Consider the following 27,470-nt stretch of genomic DNA (forward strand, 5'->3'; position numbering starts at 1 on the left):
CAATTGAAAAAAGCTCATATAAAGATTTGGCAGCATGATTTCACCATGGCAAAAATTGAACTCAGGTCTGAAGGACACATGTCCTATCATTCTTCCATCGGCATTGTGGAGGTTGTTGTTTGTTTTTGTTTAGTGTTTTATATTTTGTTACTTTTTTTTTGTGATATTGACATCTCCAAACCTGTTACATTATTAAAATGATATTTTGTAATATACATAGTCTTGCCTTACAACTTCTGCACACCCCTGCTCTGCCGACAGAATTACATGAGCAGAGTTCCGTTAGTCACCACGTGTACAGTGAGAACTGTGTAGCTGTAATAGCACTTCACAGGGTTGGAATGCAGTTACCTGTTATTTTCAACACTAGATAAACACTCAGGATCAGTAGGATGTTTGTGTAACCGTTATAATGATACTGAAGATGTATTTGACTGCCAAAGAGCAGTTCGACCATCCTGTGTTAGATGCAACATCTTGTGAGGGCTGTGAACACATATCTCTGCTGTAATCCTGTGAAAATGCAGAAAGTGATGTCGTGAGAGATGAAGTTTTGCAGAGAATGTTGTCACGTGTACTAACTGATGACCTGGAGTGGGGGGGGCTTATTGTCATTCTACTGTACACTTTCTAACACTACAACTTATATGGCAGAGGGTGATAAAATCAAAGGCACTTCTCCAGCAATATGTGAACAACAGAGACAGAGATATCCTCTTTACAGATGAGAAGATTTTTACCATTGAAGAGTCATTTAACTGCCATAATGATCAGGTATATGCTCTGGATAGTCTTCCCACACATACCATAGCACCCAGGATTCATAGTGGTCTTCCTCCCATGTAAAGGTTTGGTGGGGAATGACATATCAGGAGGTATCCAAGTTGCATTTCTGTGAGAAAGGGGTCACAACCTGTGGCAAAGTGTATCAAAACACCATTCTGGAATGTGGGGTATGGTCACCTTGTTTCACGGTAGACAGTGGACCTTCCATCAGGACTGAGCATCTGCACGCAAGTTGAGGACCACACAACAGTAGTTGGAGGTGAATGTGCCTGACCACATATCACCATCTGATTGGTCATCTGGAAGTCCCAATCTAAATCCATTGGACTTCAAATTGTTCTTGGAGCCTGAGAATATGTGTGTAGAGGCTTAAGTGCTGTGAGAACATCATGTTGGAGGTTTAATGGATTTTTTACAACACTCACAAAGAATTAAAATAGAATTTAATACTTCCTATATTTCGTCCTAGTCACTAGGACATCTACGGGGATTACAAAAACAATTAATGTAACATATACACAAATAACAAACAATACTAAGCCCAACCATGTGGGTGACACTAAAGTCCTATCTAGGTAGAGCGCCCTCTAAGGGCAGTAGTAGGTGGCCTGGAATGTAAGGTGGGAACTCTGGTGATGAGTGTTTCCCAAATCTTCGGAAGCTTAATGCAACCGTATTTATTGAGATTTGGTTGGTTTTTGAGAGCTGCTGCTGCTTCTAAGAAAAGTCTTTCTTTCTTGAATTTGCTGTGGTGGAGCATGGTGGTTTTCTTCCATGATACCCTGTGGGTGGTGTCCAAAACATGGTCAGCCAAGCCTGAATGGCCATAGTTGTGTTTGAAGATGTAAGACTTGTGTTCCTCTAGACGGATGGATGCTGATCTGCCTGTCTGTCCAAAGCACGCCAGCTTACAGGAACAGGGTACTTTTGTAAACTCCAGGCAGAAAGAGAGGAGGGAGCTGATCTTTCGTAGAACGGATAAGGGTAGCAAGTTTGCGGTGGGGCTTATATGCTGTGTGTAGGTTGTACTGTTTTAGTATCTTGGCTATTTTTTCGGATGTGCCACGGATGTAGGGTATGGTGATGGTATTTTTAAAATCTTGTTGACGAGAAGGACGGGGAATGGGGGAGGAGTTGATTATTTTTTTGATACTGTGATCACTGTAGCCATTGGAGAGGAAAGTGCTGTGTATGTGGTTAAGCTCAGTAGTGAGGGCGGTTCCACTGGAACAAAGATTGTGGGCTCTCTTGGTAAGAGTTTTAATAATGCCATATTGTTGAAAGGGGTGGTGGTGGTGGGAGAGTTTGTGAATGTATCTGCCTGTGTGTGTGGGTTTTCTGTATACGGTGAAGGTAAGTGTATCATTAGGCAGGCATGTAACTAAGGTGTCTAGGAAGGGTAAACAATGTCGATGCCGTGAGCGCCCTTTGCCTAGGCTGTAATTTTGCTGTTGCTCCGAAGGAAGTGCCGGTGCTTGACGTAATGGTGAACATCGAACGGGGAATCGGTCGCTTACCGTCGGAGATAGCTAACAACATCAGACTTGACGTAGCCAATATCCTCGCGCATTCTTCGCCGCCAAAAAGTAATTTATCATATGCCCAACGCACGGCTCTCCTGAAACTACGTAAAGAAAAAAGTATCGTCATCACCAGAGTGGATAAGGGTAATGCCACAGTCGTCCTTAATACCAGTGAATACCATCGTAAAATGAACATTATCCTCCGCGATCGTGCTACCTACATCCTGCTAGAACACGACGCCACAAAAACACAAGTAAGAAACTAAAAGTCTTACTCAAAAAAGTATCTTCCTGGCCCCCTGACGTCACAAAAAAACTTAAACCTTTCCTCTCCCGTTCCCCCCGAATATACGGTTTACCAAAAATCCACAAACCCAATTCCCCACTCAGGCCTATAGTAGATGCCACCAATGCACCTTGCTATAGACTATCTAAACAGCTGGCCAACTCTCTGATCCCCCTCACTGGAAGGTCCCCTTCCTATATAAAAAACTCGACTCACTTTAAAGCCCTCACAGAAAATTTAACCTTGAATAAGACAGACATATTGGTAAGCTTTGATATCTCCTCTTTGTTTACCAATATTCCCTTAATTGACACCTTATCTCTCTTACAAAACGTTTTTCCCTCTGACATCTTAGATCTCTTTTCCTTTGCCATTAACTCGGGGTATTTATCTTGGAACAATAAAATCTACAAGCAGATAGAGGGAACTGCCAAGGGTTCCCCCCTTGCCAATTTCTATATGGAAGATATCGAAAAACGAGCCATAGACTCAGCCCCACTCAAACCTTCTATCTGGCTAAGATATGTAGATGATGTGTTCTCTATTTGGCCTCATGGCCCAGACACGTTAGACTCCTTCCTCAGTCATCTCAATAGTCTACATCCAAGAATCCAGTTCACTATGGAAAAGGAAAAGAACAATTGCTTACCCTTCCTAGACACCTTAGTCACACGCCTGCCTAATGATACACTTACCTTCACCGTATACAGAAAACCCACACACACAGGCAGATACATTCACAAACTCTCCCACCACCACCCCTTTCAACAGTATGGCATTATTAAAACTCTTACCAAGAGAGCCCACAATCTTTGTGGGCTCTCTTGGTAAGAACCGCCCTCACTACTGAGCTTAACCACATACACAGCACTTTCCTCTCCAATGGCTACAGTGATCACAGTATCAAAAAAATAATCAACTCCTCCCCCATTCCCCATCCTTCTCGTCAACAAGATTTTAAAAATGCCATCACCATACCCTACATCCGTGGCACATCCGAAAAAATAGCCAAGATGCTAAAACAGTACAACCTACACACAGCATATAAGCCCCACCGCAAACTTGCTACCCTTATCCGTTCTACGAAAGATCAGCTCCCTCCTCTCTTTCTGCCTGGAGTTTACAAAAGTACCCTGTTCCTGTAAGCTGGCATGCTTTGGACAGACAGGCAGATCAGCATCCATCCGTCTAGAGGAACACAAGTCTTACATCTTCAAACACAACTATGGCTATCCAGGCTTGGCTGACCATGTTTTGGACACCACCCACAGGGTATCATGGAAGAAAACCACCATGCTCCACCACAGCAAATTCAAGAAAGAGAGACTTTTCTTAGAAGCAGCAGCAGCTCTCAGAAACCAACCAAATCTCAATAAATATGGTTGCATTAAGCTTCCGAAGATTTGGGAAACACTCATCACCAGAGTTCCCACCTTACATTCCAGGCCACCTACTACTGCCCTTAGAGGGTGCTCTACCTAGATAGGACTTTAGTGTCACCCACGTGGTTGGGCTTAGTATTGTTTGTTATTTGTGTATATGTTACATTAATTGTTTTTGTAATCCCCGTAGATGTCCTAGTGACTAGGACGAAATACGGGAAGTATTAAATTCTATTTTAATTCTTTGTGAGTGTTGTAAAAAAATCCATTAAACCTCCAACATGTTGGAGCCTGAGAGAATAGCTTGCAAAAACAACACTCCGGCAGTGCCACCCTGAAGGGGGATTTAGAGTGAGTAGCAGCATTTCTGTTGGATGTTGTGCATGCTGTCATTGATATATGGCACCACAGACTTCTGGTGTGCATGAAGTTAAAAGGGGGACATTTTGAACATTGATTTGCTGATATATGCATGTTATACATGTGGTTTGTATGTGCTGAAAGCTGTAAATGATTTAATGATAGATCAAATGTTTATGTGCTCTTCAAGTTGTAACAGTATTTATGGCTAGACTAGGTATATTAATACAAAGGGTTTCCAAAAAGTAAGGTAACACATTTTTTTTCTTAATGAAAAAAAATGTGTTACCTTACTGGTGTAAAGGAATGAGATAAAACACAGTGAACAGATAGACCCATTAATAACGTTAAAAAAAAAAAAGACTGCCATTACATTGTGGTGCTATTTTTGCCTTACAGTTAATTCCAGTTGCAAGATGACGGCTACCATGTGATTATGGTCCAAAACAGGTGTCTGTGAATTGTAGGCATAGGTTTCTGTGGTTTAGATATAACTTTCTGCAGTTCATAAGAAAGATTCTGGTAATTGGACAAGGTAACTGGTAATTTACCTTGTCCATGGAATGAACTATTGCATGGAATAGTTCATTCCATGGAATGAACTATTTTGAGTAATTTCTCATTTCTTGTGTTTAAAACCCTTAGTTACCTTTGACCCCTGAAGATGCAAGTCAAACGACTTACAAAACTTGTCGGGTTTGTTTTTTATTGTTATTTATCTTAATAAACATGTGGTCCAATTACCAGAATCTTTCTTATGAGGTGTCTGTGAAGTTATTCATTTTATTTTGCAAGCAAAAGGAGCTTCACCAAGTGACATTCACTGTGAATTGGTTGCTGTGTATGGTGAAAAGGTATGTTTTTGGTGTAGTGAATTTGAACCAGGCCAATGTGACATTGAAGATTGATATCAGGACAGCAGGCCTTCATCGAGCAAGACAGAAAACATTTTGTACATTAAGGGCAAAGAAGATTGGCAAGTGAAACTATGTGAAATCGCATAAGTAGTGAACTCAAGTAAGTCTGCTGTTTATGAAATTGTTCATGATGTCCTTGGCTTTCGAAAGATGTGCTCCCACTGGGTGTCCTGACAATTGTCAGAGGAGCACAACGCAACATGCATGGGTATATGTCTGGAGAATCTGTTGTGATACAGCAACAAAGGTGAGGATTTTCTTGCTTGTCTAGTCACAAGAGATGAAATGTGAGTTCATCACTTTACCCTAGAGCAAACAAGACTCCAGGACCTGGAAACATTCACAATCTCCTGTGCCAAAGAATTCAAAACTGTTCCTACTATCTGAAAAGTCATGGCCACAGTCTTCTGGGATTGCTAATGCATTCTGTTGGTGGACTTCTTGCTGAAGGGCAGAACAATCAGTGCACTGCTTTACTGTGCAATGTTGGACAAACTGAAAGCCAGTATTCGACACACATGACTAGAACTCCTGATAAGTGCCATGATTTTGGTGCACACACACACACACACACACACACACACACACACACACACACACACACACACACACACACACACACACACACACACACACACACACACACACACCACTCAATAGTGGTTGTGCTGTAATCATTGGTAAACTCTGCCACATCACCCCCTGCAGCCCAGACTCAACACCTTCAGACTTCCATTTTTTCCAGCCTTTCCATGAGGCATTTCACTACAGATAAGGAAGTTCATCAGGCTGTTGAAATTGCTGTGATGTTGGTTACTGGGTGTGTATATAGACTTCTATCAATACTAGTACTGATAAACTGATCTATTGTTGGGACAAGTGCATCAATAAATTTGGACACTTTGTGGAGAAGTAGTGCATGTTCACTTATTTCTTGGTATATAATTTCTACTGCCTATTATTAAATATCATCAAGAAAAAAAAAAATGTGTTACCCTACTTTTTCAGTTGTATTAATGTAATAAATATCTGCTATTATTACAATAGTGGAAATTTTTTTCATTCTACTTAATCTATGGAACGACTGTTGTATTTTAGGTCGTTTAGTTGCCCGTCCCTGAATATTTTAATTTGTTTATTTATTATTGTTATTATTATTTTTTAATATGAGTCCTACTCGAAAGGTCAAAATCTGTTGGAAAGGTTGGAATCTTTAGGATATAACACTGGTTGGGGTAAACTCACATAATCATGCCCTTAAAAACTGAACTGTCACTTTTGAGTTGCTTCGTGCCTCTATTAATCAGGAATGTGCTCTGGGGCCTAACACCAGGTGATAAAATTTGTCTGTTTCCTAAATTCACTGAGCACCTTTTAAGATTTAAATAAAAACAATCTTTGTTGTAGAAAAGGATTGCTGTTCTCAATCTGAGTATGGTCAGTTTTAAAAACTATAAGCCTATTGTGAATCAGTGCTTTTTATTGTTTTTTTTTTTAATCTATTTTTTAAATTTAAAGGATTTTATTATTATTATTATTCATAATGTTGTTTTCTGTTACATTTAGAATTGGGCTGGTCCCAACCCTGTGATGTTTGGAGCATTGGTTGCATCCTTTTTGAACTGTATTTGGGTATCACACTTTTTCAGGTTTGTATTATATTGCTAGTTATCATTATACTTCTCTGTATGTACGGTCCTCACTTTATCATCTTTTAATGCTTTGTAAAACTAAAGTTAGGAATGAGAAAAGCTCTGCTTAAATTCTGGATTAAAATGCCTTTTAAGTCCCTACTAGTACTTTTCAACATTTCTGTAGCTTTCAGTTTGTTGTTGTTTCTGTACATTATTAGACTTGGCTGTTATATAAGACTCTAACCATAGTGACCTACACCATAGGAATATCTCATTATATAAAAGTGGATAATTTGTCGCATTTCTATTTGATACTATAGTGGGAGTCAGCTGTATAATTAATTTTATGATTTATAATAAAACAATTCACTGTATTAATGTATATGATGTTTATAATATGATATTTTTGTGTATACCTTATGCTGTATAGTGAATTTATGAGAGAAAAAAGATTGACACCCCCCCCCCCCCCCACCAACTCCATTTCCAGGTTAAAAAAAGAAATTGTATATTGATGACAGAACAGAAACATTAGCAGGAACTACACAAAAAGCACACAAAATGACAATACAAAAAGTAGAGTTGCAAACAATAATGGGATATGTAGAAGAGTATGACATTATGACAATGAAAATACATAAATTATGTTTAAATTTTGAAATATTATGTTAGCTTAAATTCTTCTTCTCTTCAAGGATTAGGCTTTGCCTGTTCTGGCTTCACTGGTCTTTCCATCTTGTTGCTGGTCTTCCCCCCCCCCCCTTTGGTCTATATCTGTCTATCCACCTCTTTTAGTAGCCAATATCTTTCCTTTAGATGTTCTTTCCATTTGTTATATGGAAAGTTTTTTTACATTGTCTTCATTTCTTATATGGTCCAATTTTGTGCATCCTTTAATGGTTCTTAAAAATCTCATCTATGCATCTTGTTATTTACTTCCATCTTTCTTTTAACCATCCATGTTTCCCTGTCCTCCAGGTTGGGGGTTTTGCATAAGGCTGGTTACTTTACCAAGTAAAAAAAATTCTCTAAGTCAACTTAAATTAATGTCATTTAAACTTCAAAATAAACTAAACGTGGTGTGTACCTTTAAAATTAAACCTAACTTGAAAACTTCAGGCAGTCAGTTAACTTGTCACTGGTATCATATCTTTAATCCTGGGAAGCACAATTTCATCACACATTTATTAAGCACACTCTAATCATGGATCATCATATGTGCTTAGGGTGTGCATACTATAATTGTCTTCTTACTCTGCCTTTTTTTGCTTATTACTCTTATTACTTCTCTCTCTCTCTCTCCTTTCTTACTCTTTACTGTCATATCATTAGCCAGATGTTTTGAACTATCAAAGACTGTTTAAATGTGTTCCGTTTCATTTATTAAAGCAACCTTGCTATATATATATATATATATATATATATTTTTTTTTTTTTTTTTTTGACTCATGCTTTCATTCAATTGATGACAGAACATTTACTTCTCTGTTTCTCTTTGTTCTCTCTGCCCTACAACACATTTTCATGCTTTTTAACAACTATTTATCACACTGCTATCTCCTTTTTGACATACATGCTCACTTGCCATATTTCACTTGTCACCCCCAAAATGCTCACTTTGATTCTGAAGCCGTGTGTGTGTGCGTGTGCGTGCACGCAATGTTTGAAATTGAAATAACATTTGGGCACTTGAAATGTGGATACCAAACATAAATTAATAAAGTAGTTAATTCCATACTAGTTGAATTTATTGAAATCACTATTTCAATAAGTAGTAGAGGTTCGGTGTATACTGGTGAAGATGGAGAGTTGTACAGTAAGTGTCCTCCAAGGAGTACTAATGAATCTTAGTACTCCTTGGAGGTGTCACGAATAATCATAAAAAAAAATAATAATAATAGTTTTCAGTAAAATGTGTTTCATCTTCCTTGGCATTAGGCTCAATGGTTTGTCATAGCCAAGTAATTTATGTATCTTTGAAACCTGATAACTGCTTAAGATAAGGCAGTTAATCTTATCTGCATTGTTCTTCTGGCTGGTTTGTCTCTTTTGAGACAAACGACTCTCAGGACAGAAAACTTGCGATTCTGAAAGGAAAAACCCTGCCACCTCTGCTATTTAGGGTAACTATTAACATTTATTGTTTTCAATATCATTCTCCCATGAGATGTTGCAAAACTTGTAGCAAACCAGTGTTTGCTATCTGGGGATCAAGAGAAAAATAATCTGTGGATATTCTTTTGGAAGAGTAGAGCTTGTAGCCTTCAGAGAATACTTTAAGGGGGAATGCTGTTCCAGAGATCAGAAGTAAACAGAATGAAAGATGAACGGCTTAAGTTTCTGGTTTAGTAGAAAGGGTTGAGCAGACATGGAATGATGGATGCCATTTATGAATAAATCATAGAAATATCTGTAGAAACTAACTGTAAAATAGTGGGTAGAGAGAGAGAATGAGGGAATTATAATCACTTAGCTCAACTGTCCTCTTCTGAATAATATCAAGAATTTTTAGTGAGGTTTTTGGTGCACCACTGTACATGTGTGAGCAGTAATCCAAGATTTGGGATTTGTACAGAGTTGCTGGACAGATGAAAAGTAAATGTGTTGAGAAAAAAAAATGATATTAAATTTTTTTTAGCAGTCAAGATGCTATAAAAGTTATGTGATTATGCTAGGAATAAGTGTCAGTCTGAGAAGCGAAGCCTTGACTGAACTGAGCTTTTTGAAAGGTAAGAGGAGAACTTCTTTTTGTGATAAAAAAGACAAAATTGTGTTTTGGAATGTTTGAGCACTAGAATTTTTGTTATGAGTAGGAGGAATGAAGCATATTATTATCAGAAAAATTATGGATGAAATTTGGAGATTCTGCCAGATGGTGCATAGTTAAGTGGCAGTGTGAACACGGGCTTACAGATAAGTAATTTATTTATATATATAATTCACTATATTATTGATAATTGGCAGCATCCTTGTCTAATTGTATGATTAAGTGTTTTGTTTTAGATATATTTATAATGTATATGTTGCATAAATAGTGATATTCATGGTGCCACTGAGAACAAGAACAGTGGTGACCAAGACGTTATTATTCAAGTGGTTTGACATGGGGAATGTTGTGAGATGTAGTAAATGTGCTGTGTACTCTTTACCAAGAGAAAGTTGATTGTGGTTTATATAAAAGCAAGAATGGAGAGAGAGAGAGAGAGGGTGTGTTGGAGGTGCTTCCATGAGTCCGAAATGCAAGACTTGTTGGAAATGAGAAAATGAAGTGACAGAATAAATACTGAAAGGCGTACAATGGAGCTTAAAACACATCTCCTTGCGGATATGTCTAATGTTGTACCACCTTACCCTAGTCCTGAAGATACTTTCAGGCACAAACTTTGTTTGCTCACACTTGGATAAAGGATTAAACTAAATTTATTATACTCTAACCAAGTGAAAAATAAACTTTCAACATCTTTCTCTAAATCCAGAGTAATGTATTAAAAAAAGGGTGGCACACCATTTGGCAACTCCTATAGGTAGAGATGACCTGCTAATGCTTCTGCCTAGTATCTCCACTTGGGCCTGGCTCCCACTGAAGAGACCTCAATAAAGGTCGAAACTAGTCTGGGTTGTGGCCCTTCCCTTAATGCATAACATTAGACATATCTGCAAGGAGATGTGTTTTGCATTATGGGAGATACTGAGATAGGAGTGTTGGTATCTTGCTCCACCTTTGCAAGGAGTGCCATGGTGTTGTACCACCTTACCCTAGTCCTGAAGATACTTTCAGGTGCAAACTTTGTTTGCTCACACTTGGATAAAGGATTAAACTAAATTTATTATGAATGTCTGTGAGAGAGGGGATTGATGTGGGTATGTGAAAGAGGTGTCATTAATTAGCTGGATTGCCCTCTTCTGGACAGAATCAAGCAATCTTAGAGAATTTTGGTGCATCACCCTAAATATGGGAGCAATACTCCATGGCTGAGAGGATTTGGGCTTTGTATCGAGTTAGCAGCTGTGAAGTAGTGTCATGTGCAAAAAAAAGTAAACCAAATTTTTTACAAAGCTCTAGTTGAAATGTGTTGTGCCAGGAAAGATCTGAGGTACAGGTCAGTCCAAGAAGAGAAATCTGATTGTGCTTGGATATCGCAGTATTACTGAAGGTAAGCAGGGAGGCATCAGACAGAACTGTGTTTTGGCGGCATTGAAGTTTACAAGGTTGTCCCTGCCCCCACTGAGATATAGCTAGGTGATCTGGGTTCAAGTCACTGGTCATGGTAGATTTGAGGATTCTAATTTTTGTGAACTGCAAGATTTATTGAATGAAGCCTACATGGTCTACAAAGCTGACCGTGTAGGCAGAGGATTTGGTTGCTTTTGAGCAGCCTAACTTCACACAAAGTTTGGTATACTCAAATGTTGTTGCTAACAGAATATCACTTCCATCAGATTTATAAGATTTAGCCTTTTATACAATCATGAAATTTGTCATGGTTGTCTTCAGCTTTCTTTTAGCAGAGCCCAAGCATTCAGTATATATACACTGCTTGGAAAGAAGTCAGCAGCCCACATAGTGTGAGGAACAAAAAGCCATGGCACCCACCATAATAAGATGCAGGCAGGGCTTTACTTGCACTTTTCCTGAGGTGGGGCCCAGAGCCTCAGAGTGTCCTGGGACCCCTCCTCTTTGTTTGGAGCCCTTAAATTGGTCCTAATTTTTTTGGGACCACCAGCTAGAGCCTCGTGCACCTGTGCATAAGTACGGCCCTGGATGTAGGACCATCTTTCACTGCAGTGACTGCAGCAATTCTATGGAACATATGTTCCACAAGTGTATGATAGTGATCTATGGGAATTTTGGACCGTTCTTCCTGTAGGCATGCAATGAGGTCCTGGACTGTTGTGGGGAAGATGTCCCTTAACCTTACCTGTCATTCCAGTTCATCCCACAGATATTCAATGATCTTGAGATCAGGGCTCTGTGGAGGCAAGTTCAAATTTTGTGATGTTATGTCTCCAAACCATGCAGTTACAGCAGCATTCTTATGACATGGTGCATTGTCTTTCTGAAAGATACAATGGTCAGTTCAAAATTGTTGTAGAAATGCAACAAAGTAGGAAGCATTGCATTGTCTAGACTGTTCAGATATCCCTCAGAGTTCAATGTCTGTGGCACCACAAACAGAGGTTTGAGGCCAAACCAGTAAAAACAGGACCATACCAGCACACCACCACCTCCAAAGTTCATAGTTAAGGTTATGCACTCTGGTAAGAGATGTTTGCCACACCTACACCTGTCTATCTGCTCTGTAGAAGATGTCATTTGATTCATTGCTCCATAACACAGCTTTTCAAGCTCCCACTGTACACTCTCTTTGCACCACTGAAGATGACACTGCATGTTGGTTTGGTCTCATCATCCATGCAACAGGTGAAAAGCCAAATGTCACCCTTCTTTTTCAAAAGGGTTTTTAAATGGACTGGGAGGGTCTCCCGAAAACAGTTAAGAAACTTGTTTAGATGGAAGAGAGCAACATTGCTGGCTAGAATTTCAGTTACAATAATATCTCATAAAACATTCTAATTATGCTAGAAGAGTGATAGCAGATTGGGATCTCCTTGATGTTCCAGATGAGGAGATGTTTAGAGCTTAAAGATCATGGTGTTGACAGATATGAGATGCATCCTGATATGTAGGAATGGTCAGCTGGTCCTGACTAGTATAATTATCCTCAGCTGGCCTCTTAGGCTGTACGTACATAATCCCCTGAGGTTACTTTAAATGTGAGAATTATAGGCTGCCTGTTTTTGGATATACTATCTGTGCCCAAGATAGCAATAAAGACCATGATAATAAATCTTGTGGTGCCAACCATCAGAAGGTCATCCATTTTACAAGAGTAAGATGGATGATAAATGTCAGAGGTATAAAGATGCAAAAAGGAAGTTCCCTGCCACTATGCTTGTCCTGAAATCCTCTTATTTTGAGAAGGTTGCAGTTAAGAAAACATCAAAAAAATCATAAATATATGTCTTTCCATTCCACCATCTGATAATTTCACCATACCAGAACTTCATGACCTTGAATGCTTGTTTATGGAAGGTATATCAGTTGCATGACCTATTATGGTCTCACTCCTAAACAACTCCAAAAATGATCTCATTCATGAGAACCCACATCAAGAAAATTAGAGCAAGGATATTACTGAAAGATAAACCACCAGGAATCCCCACAGAAAAAAAAAAATGGATACTTCTGTATCCACTGAAAGGAAATTGAATGCATCAGATGATGTATTAATCAATTTTCCAGAGGAAGAGATGGATGCTGACCTTCTGCACATCCTCAAATCAAAATAAGCTTGACAAAGGTAAACACTCAATTTCTAAGAAATTAGACAAGTTTACAAAGCCAAATGAATTGATAAATTTTTATAGTGGAACTATCGTGGATTCTGCCAAAATATTGATAATATCGAGGTTCTGCTGCAGAAACATGAACCATTCTGTTTCTATCTGCAGGAAACTGTTGTTTAGATGATTTAAAGATAATGAGCAGGACTATCTCCAGTATAGATTTAACTGGAGATAGTCCTGCTCATGGTAGATTAGCTATCCTAGTGGACAGTTATACAATCATACCCCTTTCCAGCATATCCAGCTTAATACTGTTCTGAAGCAGTAGTGATTCACCTATCCATTGGATTTTCTATTACAATATGTTCCATTTATTTACCACCAAGTTCTGAGTTTAAATAAGATCAACCTTGATAACTATATTGTAGCTGTCTGAGCCCATACTTCTTATAAGTGACTTTAACGAACACAACATTCTGTGGGGTAGTGTCAACATGAATGGATGAGGCCGTATCATTTAGTGCATACTTAAGAATAATGGCCTCTCCCTTGTTAATAATAGACTAAGTACCTTCTTTCATGCCCACCTGCTCATATTCTGTAATATATCTTACTATCTGCTCTGCTGCTATTCTTCCATTGCTCATGTAGGATCTCAAAGAGAACATATATGGAAGTGATAATTTTTTTTGGAATATTTTTTCTCATCTTGTAAAATTTAATGCTGAAGCAGTTGGTTAAACACCTTTCAATGAAATATGTGACATATGTAACAGATAGTACTCTCCAAGCAGCAACAGTTGCATTTCCCAAAACATCATCTCAATTTCCACTCTTTCCAAAGCCTTGGTGGAGTACCATGGGTTTGATGGATCTGTGAGTGCCAAGTCAAAAAATAAATAAAGACAGAGATATAAAATGTCATACTTTCAAACAATGTCAGACTAAAGCATGTTACATAGAGTCAAAAGCAATCTTCGATCCAGTTTGTCATCTGTTAATCAAACAACCACTGCATGAGATAAAATCTAGAAAATTAAGTGTAGATATATAGAACACATCATTTTGTCTACCCTGGAATATAATATTGTTGAACCCAAACCCACTGCAGACACTTTGGGAGAAAATTTTGCTGGAATGTCAGCAACAGCTTCATGTCTTCCTGAATTTTTAATGTTGAAACAACAAGAGAAAGAGATGCTAAACTTTTATACAAATGGGCTAGAGCCATATAATCAGCCATTTGTTATGAAAGAACTGTAACGAGCTCTACCACTACTCTCTCATGCCAATGTGGTAGGGACTGATGACATCCATTATGAAATAATAATGAAACATCACATTAACTGGATCTCCTTCTCTTACTATACAACAAAATACTTGCTTCATCTATACTGAGTGAGCTACAGAGGCTCTGTATAAATTGGAATCTGCCCATCAAATTCCTATCTAAAAGTTCTTATTGCTATGCAAAAGAGGGCAGTTTGACTAATTAACATAGTTGCTGTTCAGCGACTATGGTAGCATCTGCAGCATCATCTACCATCTATGGTATTCTTCTATATCTGCTAACCCTACAATACCGTGAACAACAACTGCTCATCACCCATTTACAGTTCAACTATTAATCAACCAAACCTGTTGCTTCTATTCAACTTTTATTCCACCTATTTCTGTTCTCTGGAACAGTTTTTTTACACAAAGCATTCTTCAAAATGTGCAACCTGCATCTCTTCAAAAAATAACATCGACACATTCCTTCTTTCTTAACCTCTGTCACACACAGTATCAATTTTTTTATAAGTTCTGTAATCTCTTGTGGTTGATAGTAAAAGAAACAAAACAACAACAAAAAAAAAAAAAAAAAACATTTTGGCTAATTCACAGAGGAAGTCCATATCAGAAGCAAAAAATCCATGCATTTGTCTGTTTCTCAGCAGCTAGGAGTATGGCTGTGTTGGATGTTTGGGGAACAATTATGTTTGAGTGCATCACCTGAACTGTGAATTTTTTTGGCAGAGGTTTGGTGTCAGCTATTGTGGCAGAGGTGTATAAAGGTCTGCATCTGTTTCCACTGACATAGACTGAGACAGACATTTGGTTGTCATGCCTAGAAGGATGAATGCAACATTATAGCATAATGCAGTGCTCCCTACATTGTGGCAATTTTAGGGAATATACCTGGAATATACATTGTCATACTGAAACATTGTTTCAGTATGACAATGTAACCTATCAAAGTATAGGTGCTAATGTGTTATGGTTTTAGGAAAATTTGAAAAATTTCAACCAAATAAAAATAGCATCAACACATTCCTTCTCTGGTCAATAGCTGTTGTGGTCCAGATCATTCCATCCAAAAATGATGTATAAACTGGTGGGCATGTTGAAGGAAGAATAGTCCATAATGCTTGACTCATTGTCACACACCCATGGGAATTTAAGTGTGTGAGAACCCCCCCACATATATTGCTGTGATATACGCAATTTAGGTTTCCTGTAATACAGTGCTCTTCCAATATTTATTTATTTCAACATATTAAGCAAGAAATATAGAAAATTTTCATAACTGTTCTAAAATTTTGTTTTTATGACATTATAACCAGATGTTATTATTCTCATTATATAGACTCATGATAATAGAGAGCATCTTGCAATGATGGAACGTATCCTAGGTCCTCTTCCATATCGAATGTGCCGAAAAACAAAGTTAGTGTTTTGTTATTCTTAAAAAAATATACTTGACTTTAGTAATACTATTTAACTTTTTATTAATATGCCACTCACATTGCACTTGCCTCCATTATATTGCTGGTCAGTATCTTCAAAAGCCGAATAAGATATTATGGCATTGCATCGTGCAGTTATACTAATTTTAGGATATGTATTATTTTTTCTGTCTTTTTGCTTCAAACATTTGTTTAGCTAATGTATACTGATATAAAATATATTACACAAAAAATACATTATAAATTGAGTACCAGTTAAATTTTGCAATATGTTTTTGGCAAAAGTTACAAATTTCCTAAGGATATAGTTAAGCAATTAATGTATGGTGCTTACAGAAAACTCTCACAACTCTGAAAATCTCTCACAATGTTGTATGTTTAGCACCAAGTGATTCAGGAGTTGTTGAGGCAAACTGGCCCGCTCCTCCTTCAGAGCAAGGATAAATCCTTTATTTTCTGGAGGGGAATTTCGAGCAGCAATGCGTCTCTGGTTGAGATCTGGGGAACATGCTGGTCACTATATTTGATTAATATCCTCTGTCTCCAGAAGTATCTCCATTGCTTGTATACAATGTAGTGTGGCATTGTACATGAATCATTTGAACATGACGTAGAACTTTGTTGCACTATCGTTCACCAATCACAGTTCCTTTTTCCAGCACTTGTAGCTTAGTGAATCCATTAAGCATAATGCTTCTCCCACACCATGACCCCAGCACCACTGTATGTATCGTATCCCTTTCAAGAACATTCTTGCATTGGTAAGCAGTACTACTTTTACTCCAGATCGAGTGTCATCTAGAATCAAAGGAAAGACTAAAACAACTAAACTGTAAAAGTACATTAGCCCATTGGTGTCTTGTCCATATTTATAGTCACAACATCACTGAAAACATGATCTATGATGAGCTGTGGATAAAGGGACAGAGATTACAGGTCTTCGGACATATATAGGCCTACTTGTCACAGACATTTTGCCACAGAAGATATCTGTATATTTTTGCTTGAATGGAGCTGACCTGGCACGGTGCATCAATAATGTTCTGCTGTTATAACCAAAAATCTGTCTTCATGCTCTATGGTAGAGTGAGGGTGACCTCTTAGAAAACATCTGGAACACATTCCATTGGTTTAAAATTCTGCCCAGAGTCTGGATACAACACTATGTGAGATTTCAAACTCTCTGGCAATATCAGTAATTCTGCGGCCTTGTGAAATCATTAGATGATGAAATTAAAAGATAGCCCATTTTGCAACTTTATACCTTCTCAAAACGAGCTTTCTTCAAACACAATTTGCTTAGTGCGACCTTTTGCCTTTTATCCTTTGAGTGCTACCACATGACCCCTTTGTGGACAATTCCAAAATTTGAATGTATATCCTCTTTCTACTCGAAATCGTCAGTTATACAAATTGCCACAAGCTGATTTGTCTGAATTTGTGGTTGTAATCTTCAGAAATATTCTTCCTTAGGTTTTGTACCCAGTGTACATCTCCCATTCTGTTTAACGGACAGCATCTTAAATAAGCTCTGATTGCAGATACTTGAATATTAATAATGTCAAGGACTTTCCTTGATAAGGTCACTCATCTTATTTTCTTTAGAACTCGTCTGTTTTCTCTCAAGTCTTCTAGTTAGTTTGGAATGAACTGCTAACTTTTTGTTTTGGCTAATTTTTTTCTTGCTCAGTATAAATTGATTCACCTTGCTCTCTATTACCTCAGCACTACTCTGTTTTTTTTTTTTTTTTTTTTTTTTTTTTTCATTTGTTAAATCATTTACTGAAACAATCTTAAACTCAACTGAATTGCAGATAGAACCCATCAGCATATGTAGCATTAGTAGGAAAACAGGGAGGAAAGTAAAGGAATTGCAGAAATACCATGTCAGCATATTGGTTAGTGAGGTAAAGGAGACAAGAATAGGTTAGGAAATACATGTAAACAATAAATATAAAGTATTGCATTCAGGTAGCAGTGATCAAGAAAAGGAAACAGCAATTATAATATTCCACAATAAACATGAAGATAAACCCTCTTGAGTATCAAGCAGGTTCAGGCAAGGTAATATGAGCAAATTGCAAAATGGCAGAACTGGATAGTGAAGCTTATTTGTTATATATGGTTCCACAAAAGGTTCTAGTAGGGGAGAATTAGAGAAATTTTTTCAAGTTATAGAGGACAACTTGATAAAAGAAAAAGCTGATTGTCTTGGAGATTACATCTTTTGGAGAAATGAGCATAGTTAGTAATAATGGTTATTGCATGTGAATTTCTGTTCATCACATGGACTAGTGGTTACTAGCATGATGTTCTAACATAAAGTTGTGCATAAGTTCACATAAAATGAATACACAAGAAAGTTATAGAGACTGATATCTGTTTTAGGACAGGAAATTTGAAATAAATTATTACCATTTAGTTCTGAGCAACATACAAATGCATATTGAAAAACACTGGACAGCTTTCAGCTGTGATCTGTTGAAATATTATTTAAAAAATAAATAAATAAATAACAGTTACCATTACCTTAGAGACCCAGTAGCAAAATTTGAAGAAAATAGGTGATGGAGGTATACAGTGAAGTTGACTCCATGATAGACTCGGTATGTGCTATTAGAAAATAGGACAGAAAAAGATAAATTGTGTTTAAAAGTAGCTAAATGAAACTTTTGGGAAGAATGATGTTGCAAATAAATATCAAGGCGGCTAAATTTTGTAGTTTGGAAAAAGCATATAAGATGTCAGTGAAAAGCTGTTCATAGGCTACAGTTATATGATTTACATTAGACATCATATATGGCTTGATGTAAAATCAGGTTTAAGACAACGATATATGCTATCTCTACTGTTCATCATCTATGAATCACATTACGAAAGAAAGTGGCATTTGTCCTAATATCAAAATTGGAAATATTCAACTCCTTACTTACTTGTCTTCAGGACTCTTTAACTAAATTGAATAAATTCTGGAACAAATTTGCTCCGAAAATAGGTAAGAATGTGGAAACTATCAACTGCATTTTTGATGTAGAACAATACAGAATATTAGGCACAATTTTCAGTGAAGATGATGCAGCTTAAATTTGGAAATACAGTAGTATAAACAAATCTGGTATGGTGAGGAGCAGGGTAAATAAATTTTTGTGGAATTAGAGAGAAATTAGCCAAAACACTAAACTAGCAATATACAAGACAGTGTTCAAAACAGTTGTAATATATGGATCTGAGAGTGAGTTCAGAAATCAGGTCAGAGATTAGAGACCACAGATATCATCATCATCATCATCATCATCAAATTCCTGTCATGTACCCTCAAGGGGTGTACAGGATATGACAGTACTACATGAAAAAAATTACATCATTACTAACTTCCTATCTACAATTTTCCTCCAAATCAGTCTGTTACTTGTCAAGACTCCAACATTATCAGATCTTATATTTCTATCGTCTAAGGCACTTTGTACCGTATCAATCCACCTATATCTTGGTCTTCCTCTGGGTCGTTTTCCTGCCAACCTGGCAGAGAACACTTGTTTTGCTAATCTTTCCTCTCCCATTCTATTTAAATGACCATCCCATCTGAGATTAGCTCTGCTAACGCATTCCTGGATGCTGACAATGTCAAGTTCTTTCCTAATATCCTCATTTTTAATATGATATTGCCATTGATGCCATCTGTTCACGCCTCTAATCTTTCTCAGGACTCTCATATCTGCGGTCTCTAGTCTTTGGTCAAGTGTTTTACTTCTGACCCAGGTCTCAGATCCATAAGTTAAAATTGGTTTGAACACAGTCTTGTATACAGCTAATTTAGTGTTCCGACTAATTTCTTTCTTATTCCATATGAATTTATTCAATTGACTTCCCACGATACCAGCTTTGCTGATTCTGTTGTCTATTTCTATATTTAGTTTACCATCTTCAGTAAAAATTGTGCCTAAGTAGCTGAAATGTTTTACTTGTTCCACAGGTTCTCCATTCACAACACAGTTGACATTTTCAATGATTCTGCCTATTTTCATTGTCTTTGTCTTTTTATTGCTGACCTTCATACCATATCTATTACAACAGCTATTCAATTTAGTCAGAGAATCTTGCAGACTTGTAGCGGATTTATTTAGAAGTATAACATCATCCGCATAAAGCAAAGAGCTGACATTAACATCTCCAATTTTGATATCAGGTTGAATACCACATTCCTTCATAATGTGATCCATATAGATAATGAATAACAGAGGGGATAATGTACATCCTTGTCTCACACCAGATTTAACATTAAACCATCTTCCTGTACTTCCTTCAATTCTAACTGCTGACTTGCAACTCAAATAAAGACTAAGTATTGATTGATATAATGCCCCATTGACACCATATAACTGCAGCGTATTGAATAGCTTCTCTCTTGGCACCTTGTCATATGCCTTTTCCAAATCGACAAAACTTAAATACAGATCTTTGTTATATTCCCATGCTTTCTCGACTATTTGTCGTAAAGTGAAGATCTGATCCTGACAGCCTCTATTTGGCCTGAATCCAGCTTGTTCTTCACCAAGCTTTTCTTCCACAATTTTTCTCAACCGTTTCTCAAGTATACTTGCATAGATCTTGCCAGGAACACTCAGTAACGAAATACCTCTGTAATTCTCACATTCAGTTTTATTTCCATTTTTATGTATGGGTACTATGAGAGCTCTACTCCAATCATCGGGAATTCGTCCCTCTGTCCAGGCTTTCTGAACTATGCAGTGCAGCCACTGTAAGACTCTTATACCACCATACTTCAGCATTTCTGGTCGAATATCATCTACTCCTGCTGCCTTTCCACATTTCAAGCCTTTGATGGCTTTTTCTACTTCAAGTATGGATATGTATTCCTGACTGCATGCCTGGTCAGTGTTTTTTACCACTGTGCTGTCATCACTGCTTGTTTCATTTAGCAGTTTTTCAAAGTAATTACTCCATACTTCAAGGATATCTTTTTCTCCTGTTTTCATTTCACCTTTATCATCTCTAATTCCTTTTACAGCACTCTTTCCTCCATTCCTAAGCTTCTTCAACAACCTCCAGAATATTTTGCCACCTTCTTGATATTTATTTTCTATATTCTTGCCAAAGTCCTCCCGTGACTTTTGTTTAGCTAGTTTTACACACTGTTTAGCTTTCTTACATTTGTCTCTGTATTCTGTAAGAGTAAAAGCTGACTTATTTGCCAGGAACTTTTGATATGCTTTCTTCTTTTCCTTCACTGCCTCTTTGACTTCCTGTGTCCACCAGGGAGTTCTAATTTTTTTATCCTTGCACACAACCTCACCACATGCCTCTCTGGCAGAATCAATCAATGTTTCCTTCAGAGTTTGCCACTGAATCTCCAAGGTTTGATTCCTGTTCTCAAACTCTTTCATTTTCTTTTCAATAATATTTCTGTATTTTAGTCTACAGTTCACATCTGAGAGCTGCTCAACTTTTATTCGCTTTAAAACTTTCTTACATGTTATTCTTTTCAATATGAAATTCAATTTTATCCTGCTCAAGACTAAATAGTGATCACTTCCAATTTCAAATCCTCTGTACACTCTGGTGTCCTGCACCAGGGAGAAAACATCACTATCAACAATAACATAGTCAATGAGACTTTTCTTATTCCTAGCCTCTTCTCTCCATGTGAATTTGTGCACATTTTTATGTTGGAACATGGTGTTAGTAATAACCAGTCCATGTCCTGAGCAGAAATCCAACAGATATTTGCCATTATTATTAGCTTTGCTCTTTTCTCCAAATTTTCCCAAAATATTTTTGTATGTCTCACAATCATTTCCTACTCTACTATTTAGATCCCCAACAAGGACCAACTTTTCCTTTTTCATTGTGTCAGTTGCTTTTTCTAAAGCCTTAAAAAATTCCTCCACTTCTACCTTAGTAGAACCTTCTGTGGGACCATAGGCACAAATAAGTCTCATTGTCCAGTTCCCCATTCTCATATTTGCCCACATTACTCTACTTGAGACTGACTGCCATTCAAGAAGATTAGCCTCGTATTTTGTGTTGAATACTATGGCTACTCCTTCTTTTCCTTGATTGTCATTGCCTGAATATAACATTTTGTATTTATTGCTCAGAAAGATCTCACCAGTTTTGGTCTTTTTTGTTTCAGTCACCCCTATTATGTCGATCTAGTACTTATCTAATTCCTCAGCTAGCTCCATTTCTTTGCCATTCAGGCTTCTTACGTTGATAGTACCGATCTTTAACTCTGGTGATGTTGAGTTGGGGTTTGTTTTCAGATTTGTTCCAGTAGCTGACTTTTCGCTGTTCGCCCTGGTTCCCTGGCGAAAACAACGGGGGCCTTGTTTAACCGGGCGACGCCCCAGCCGGCATGAAATTTTGTCATGTTGTACCATCATTTTTTATTTTGGTTTAACCAATAAGAATACAATTTGGTCGGCTAAATCCCAAATTGCCAGCCCATCCTCGTTCGTTCAGTATCAAAGTAGATACCCAACAGGGTGCACCACGAGAAGGTGAGGATTGGACATTAGGTCAGAAGCCCTGGTCGGTTCTCCGCATTCCTTTAAAGGCTATGTGGAGGTCTCCTCTCAGTTATACAGCTTTGACCCTTAAGCACCCCGACCACAGATATGAGTTCTTAAAATAAATTTAGAGAAGCGAATAGATGGCATCAATGCAGAATCATAATATAAACGATATTATACTGTTTTTACTTAAGAATGAGTGAGCAGAACTAATCTAAAGCAGTATACAGACTGAAACATGCTGAACACAGTACTAAAACACTGATGTACTGTTAGTTTCAGTGTGAACTAATGTTCATCACTGTGAAACAGACAAGAAATTCAAAGATAGAATACAAAGCCAATACAAGCTCCTTCTAGTAAATGGCACTTGCCATATACTAGAAGGAGCATATCAAATAGATAATTAATCGTTTCTGATATTTATATAGGAGGAGAATCTGCCAGACTTTCAGCATAGAGAGCAAACATTGTAATTTAAATTCAGAACAGTTAACAGCCTTCGAAATTACCTTGAAAAGATATTCATATTTAAAACTGTCTCTATATGGCAAAAGTGACCATCATTCCAGAAGTCACTGTGTTGTGCAAGACCTGACTTTCCATGATACTCACTATAGTACTGATGTTTAGTAATGTTTTTCTCCCACAGAATGACCTACCTGTCCAGAGTACAGGGTTATTCAAAATGAAAGAGCAGATTGTACTTGTTTATGAATTTTTTTTTTACTTTTAGCAATATAAGTATGAGTAATACTACATCACCTAACAAGAAAACAGTTAGATATTCAGGCACTCTATGTTTGTGCCTCCTGTAATACAACACACATCAAAATGATGGTGCATTTTTTGCCAGACTTTTGGTAACTGGTCGACAGTTATTCACTGCTACTTCAATTTGATGCCAAAGTTCTTGCAATGTGATGGATAGACGTGTCATGTAAGCAGTATCTTGAACAAATCCCAAAAGATAAAAATCACAAGGGATGAGGTCCAGGGACTTGGGTGGCCACTTGACCCATCCAGCTGTTAGAAAAAGTTGCGTTGATATAATTACGATGAAAGCAAGGCAGAGCCCCATCTTACATGAAAATGAAGTCAGCAGAGTTGTCTTCAAGTTGAGGGAACAACCAGATTTGTAACATATCAAGGTATGAAATCCCAGTTACTGGTGCCTCAGAAAAGAAAAAATGGCCATAAATTTTCCTATGAGAAATGGTGCAAAAGACATTCACTTTTGGTGAGTTTCGTTCATGTTCAGTGTTTTCACATGGATGTTCTGTCCCCCATATTCTCATGTTATTATGATTCACTTCACCACTTAAGCAAAAAGTTGATTCATCAGAAAAAATGAGTCATGCTGCATAGTGTTATGTCCCTTGGTTCGTTGTTTATTATTTAATTTTTTATACCTTTTCTCTTATTTAATTCTAACCTTTTCTCTTTTCTTATCTACATTTAAAACCTTAACTTTATTATGAGCTTCGGTGCTGGTTATAGAAGTTTTCTATACAATCTGGCCGATCCCTAGATTGATAACATGCATTAACTACTTAGACAAAGGGTTTACCTCAGACTGGAGATATTTCCTGACTAGATCTGGTGTTAAGTCGAGAAAATTATGTTTCACTTGGACTTAACTTCGTTATAGTTCGCCCACCGTTTTCAGGTCTCTCCTTGGAATTTTGCCAAGAATAGTCGATTCATGCTGAAGGGGAGAAAGAAATGAAGGATGTACGAATTGGTCGCCAACATGCAAAATCACGTGCTTTCTTGTCTGTCGCTGCACTAGTACTAGCTTGATTTTTGTTCTCTTTTTGCATTATTTTTTTATTATTAATTTGTATGATGGATCCAGTACAGTCAACAAGTTCTATTGTTACACGTTTCAGTAGCTCTTGCAAAAGAATATTGAATAATGTGCTGACATTCTGCGAAAAAGAATCGTCAGAAGGCCGTCTTCTTGTTCCCCTTTCTCAAGTCATAAAAAGTGCAATTGCGGGCGTATCAGGGTCGACTGTTAAAAGAATTCGTAGGGAATCAAAAGGTGAAGGTAAGCCAAAATTTAAATCTCCTAAAAAAAAAAAAAAAAAAAAAACAGAGTAAAGAAAACCATCGAAACCGTAGCTTTGAATGATTTTGATGTAGACGTTATAAGAAGAACTATTCACGAATTTTACGTATTCGAGAAAAGAGTGCCAACTGTTCCGAAATTGATTCCTGTGCTTAAAGAAAAAATTAATTTTCCTTGGAAAAGAGAAACTTTAAGGAAAATACTTCATGAAATCGGATTTTGTTTTAAAAAGTCCCAGAATAAAAGGAAACTTGTCATGGAGCGAAGTGACATTGTTTTATGTAGAACGCAGTATTTGCACGTATTAACACTCTACGTACATTTTTCCAACTGTTATACAAGCAAAATAGTTACACTTTAAAAACAGCAATGTTCGTAAAAGAAAAGCTAAATTTTCCAACCTGTAATAATAAACAAACTCAGTTTGTTTATTATTACATCCCAGAAGACAGACTGATTACCCTATTATCGGAATGGATTCTCCTTTTTCTGACATGCGCAGTAGTTTCGAGGGACCTCAAATCGGTGGGCGTACTATATCACTCTCTTAAAAGAATTAATGATTTTTCAGAAATATAGAAGCACTTGTATAGAAATTTTCCCTTTAGTTTTTTATCTTATCTTATTTTGTGATGTGAAATTTCATTATAGTTTTGGTGTATAGCTGCTTAGTCTCAGATACTATGTAAGTAACTAAGTAACTAACCATTTACTGGGTGAGAGATAGTGAAATGGCCGACTGCAGAAATACGTAGTGTGAGTACAGGTGCATCTGTTATGTAGCACGGTGCCTCCCCCCCCCCCCTTCCACTGCGACGCTACGACAATTACGAGAGGATTCCGCGAGCAGCGCTTAGTGCCATGTGATGTAGAGAACGTATGACGTAGATATGAATGACGAAAGAGAAAAGTGGCGTGCCGTTTAAAAGGAGCGGTAACACTGCACACAAGGCTTTTTAGACGTTTTCCTGCTGCTGTATTCTTGTGCCTTGGAAGTCCGGCTGGTATGGAGCCTCCACGTGGGTTTGGTTTCCTTTGTTCGAGGAAGTTACGACCAATGACCAAGGGAACTTACCAGTCGGAAACAAAAGCACAGCAGATCTTGATAGTGGAAAACTACAGAAATCTCCCAATATGTAGTGTAGAGGAAAATCGTGAAGGGTATCCAGTAATGTGTGAAGTGAAGTGGTCAACGTAGGTAGATATCTGAAGAAGAAGTGGTTAAAGTAGCGTACCAGCAAATTGGTAAGGTGAAAACTTTAGTCTTTTAACTAATGGAATTGAATAAGAAGATTTATTGTATGTGCTACTAGAGACTCTTTGAACTGTTAAGTGATAGATTTAAGAAAGAAATAGAATATTGTCTCATGAATGTTCCTTGAGAGAGAGTGATATACTAGAGTTCTTAATTAGGCCTGATATATATGTAAATTGGATAACATTTGTCAGAGAAGATCGTGAATGAAACTTGATATATATTAAGAATGAGATTTGATCGAGTAGAGTGATATAATGAGACTAAGTGATAAAATGTTATTAATTAGGTTTCTCAGATAGAAATATATGAAAAGGATAAATAACTGTATGTAAGAGTGCTAATGCTGTAGTACAGGCAAGACAGCATTTATACTTAAAATGTTTTGTTTAAGTATAAATGCTGTCTTGCCTGTACTTAGATCCTACTGCACTTGCTCATAAAATATAGCGAACCTTGAAAGGCAGGAAAATTAGACATTATCAGGTCATGACTGCACGTTTAAAAATTATAAATGACAAGAGTGAATGCTGACTGGATTCTAACTCCTTGGTCTTACATGTTTAACATATCCTAGGATTCATGGTGGTGCAGCATTAATAAATAAATTTTCTCTGAATTTGAAAAGGGAGATAGAACCAGTGCTGGAGGCAAAGAACAACTTCACTCTCGTCAAGGATTTTGGCCTACGTAATAAGTATATTGAGATAGAAGTTAAAAGATAAATGATATTAAAAGGGTGATTTGAAAGTAATGAGTAGGAATTATTGAAAGAAAGATACGTTAGTGTGATTTATGCTTACAAGAGATAGAAAGTGGCCTTAAAATACAAGGGAACAACACAACACTGGCAAATTTATTTGTTTCACTGTGCCAGCCAATATTATTAGGTTAGAAGGTTTCCTTAACCAAGGAAAACTCTCAGATAAACATACAGCGATGATCAATCTACCATTAATACTTAGCACTTAATTATCTATATCACCTTTGTCAATTGTCGTTTGCAGTCGTGGTTATTGACGCTCTAGTTCTAGATTAAATGAGTGGTGCATTGAATTCAATCTCAGGCCAAATTTCAGGTAAAATACAAAGCACATTTATTTAGAAAATAAGATTACAAGTTCACATACATACACTCTACTAAATTAATATCATTCTAAGTTATAGAGCAATTTAGGAGAACTAAATCTCAACTCGACTGGATTCTATCATGAGCTCTCTATATCCCTCTATACAATATATTGACAAAACTTGCATCCATAGAATTATTCTACTTAATTTCGTTAATCACTTCACATAACATTATTGATACAATGCATCTATTTAGCATTCTCTAAAGAAACATTCATTGGAGTTCCTTGCACACTATCTTATAACATTTCTTCTCTTAAAACCAATTATCTGGATGTTCAATAGGTCCATTACTTAGTTCTTCTTGCACTGCTCGGTCCTTCTTCCTCTAATGTGACTAGAACATCTCAGTCTGGTTTTGATCCACATGGTCACTCATGGTGGTCTTTCGATCTGGCTATCTCAAAAGGCTGTTGTTGTGCCCGCTCTTGACTCGCTCCGCTGCCATTTGTTGCCGTCCGCATTGTCGACTCAACTGCTGTACTGTTATTCCTCTCCGAAAATGTACCGAG

The 27,470-nt window shown here is 37.3% G+C and overlaps 1 protein-coding gene across 9 annotated transcripts in view; it reads left to right on the plus strand.

Annotated features, from left to right (window-relative positions):
• Positions 1-27,470, plus strand: part of Doa (CDC like kinase darkener of apricot) — a 390,113-nt gene that overhangs the window by 333,315 nt on the left and 29,328 nt on the right. For all 9 annotated transcript variants that reach the window (XM_090393402.1, XM_090393403.1, XM_090393404.1 and 6 more), the window contains 2 exons: positions 6,821-6,903; positions 15,866-15,945. In XM_090393402.1, the coding sequence (XP_090249528.1) occupies positions 6,821-6,903; positions 15,866-15,945 (163 nt within the window). The remainder of the gene's footprint in view (positions 1-6,820; positions 6,904-15,865; positions 15,946-27,470) is intronic.

This window comes from Typopeltis vanoorti, chromosome 5 (assembly GCF_054136105.1).
Source record: "Typopeltis vanoorti isolate ZY-2024b chromosome 5, IOZ_Tvanoo_1.0, whole genome shotgun sequence".
Classification (NCBI taxonomy): domain Eukaryota; kingdom Metazoa; phylum Arthropoda; class Arachnida; order Uropygi; family Thelyphonidae; genus Typopeltis; species Typopeltis vanoorti.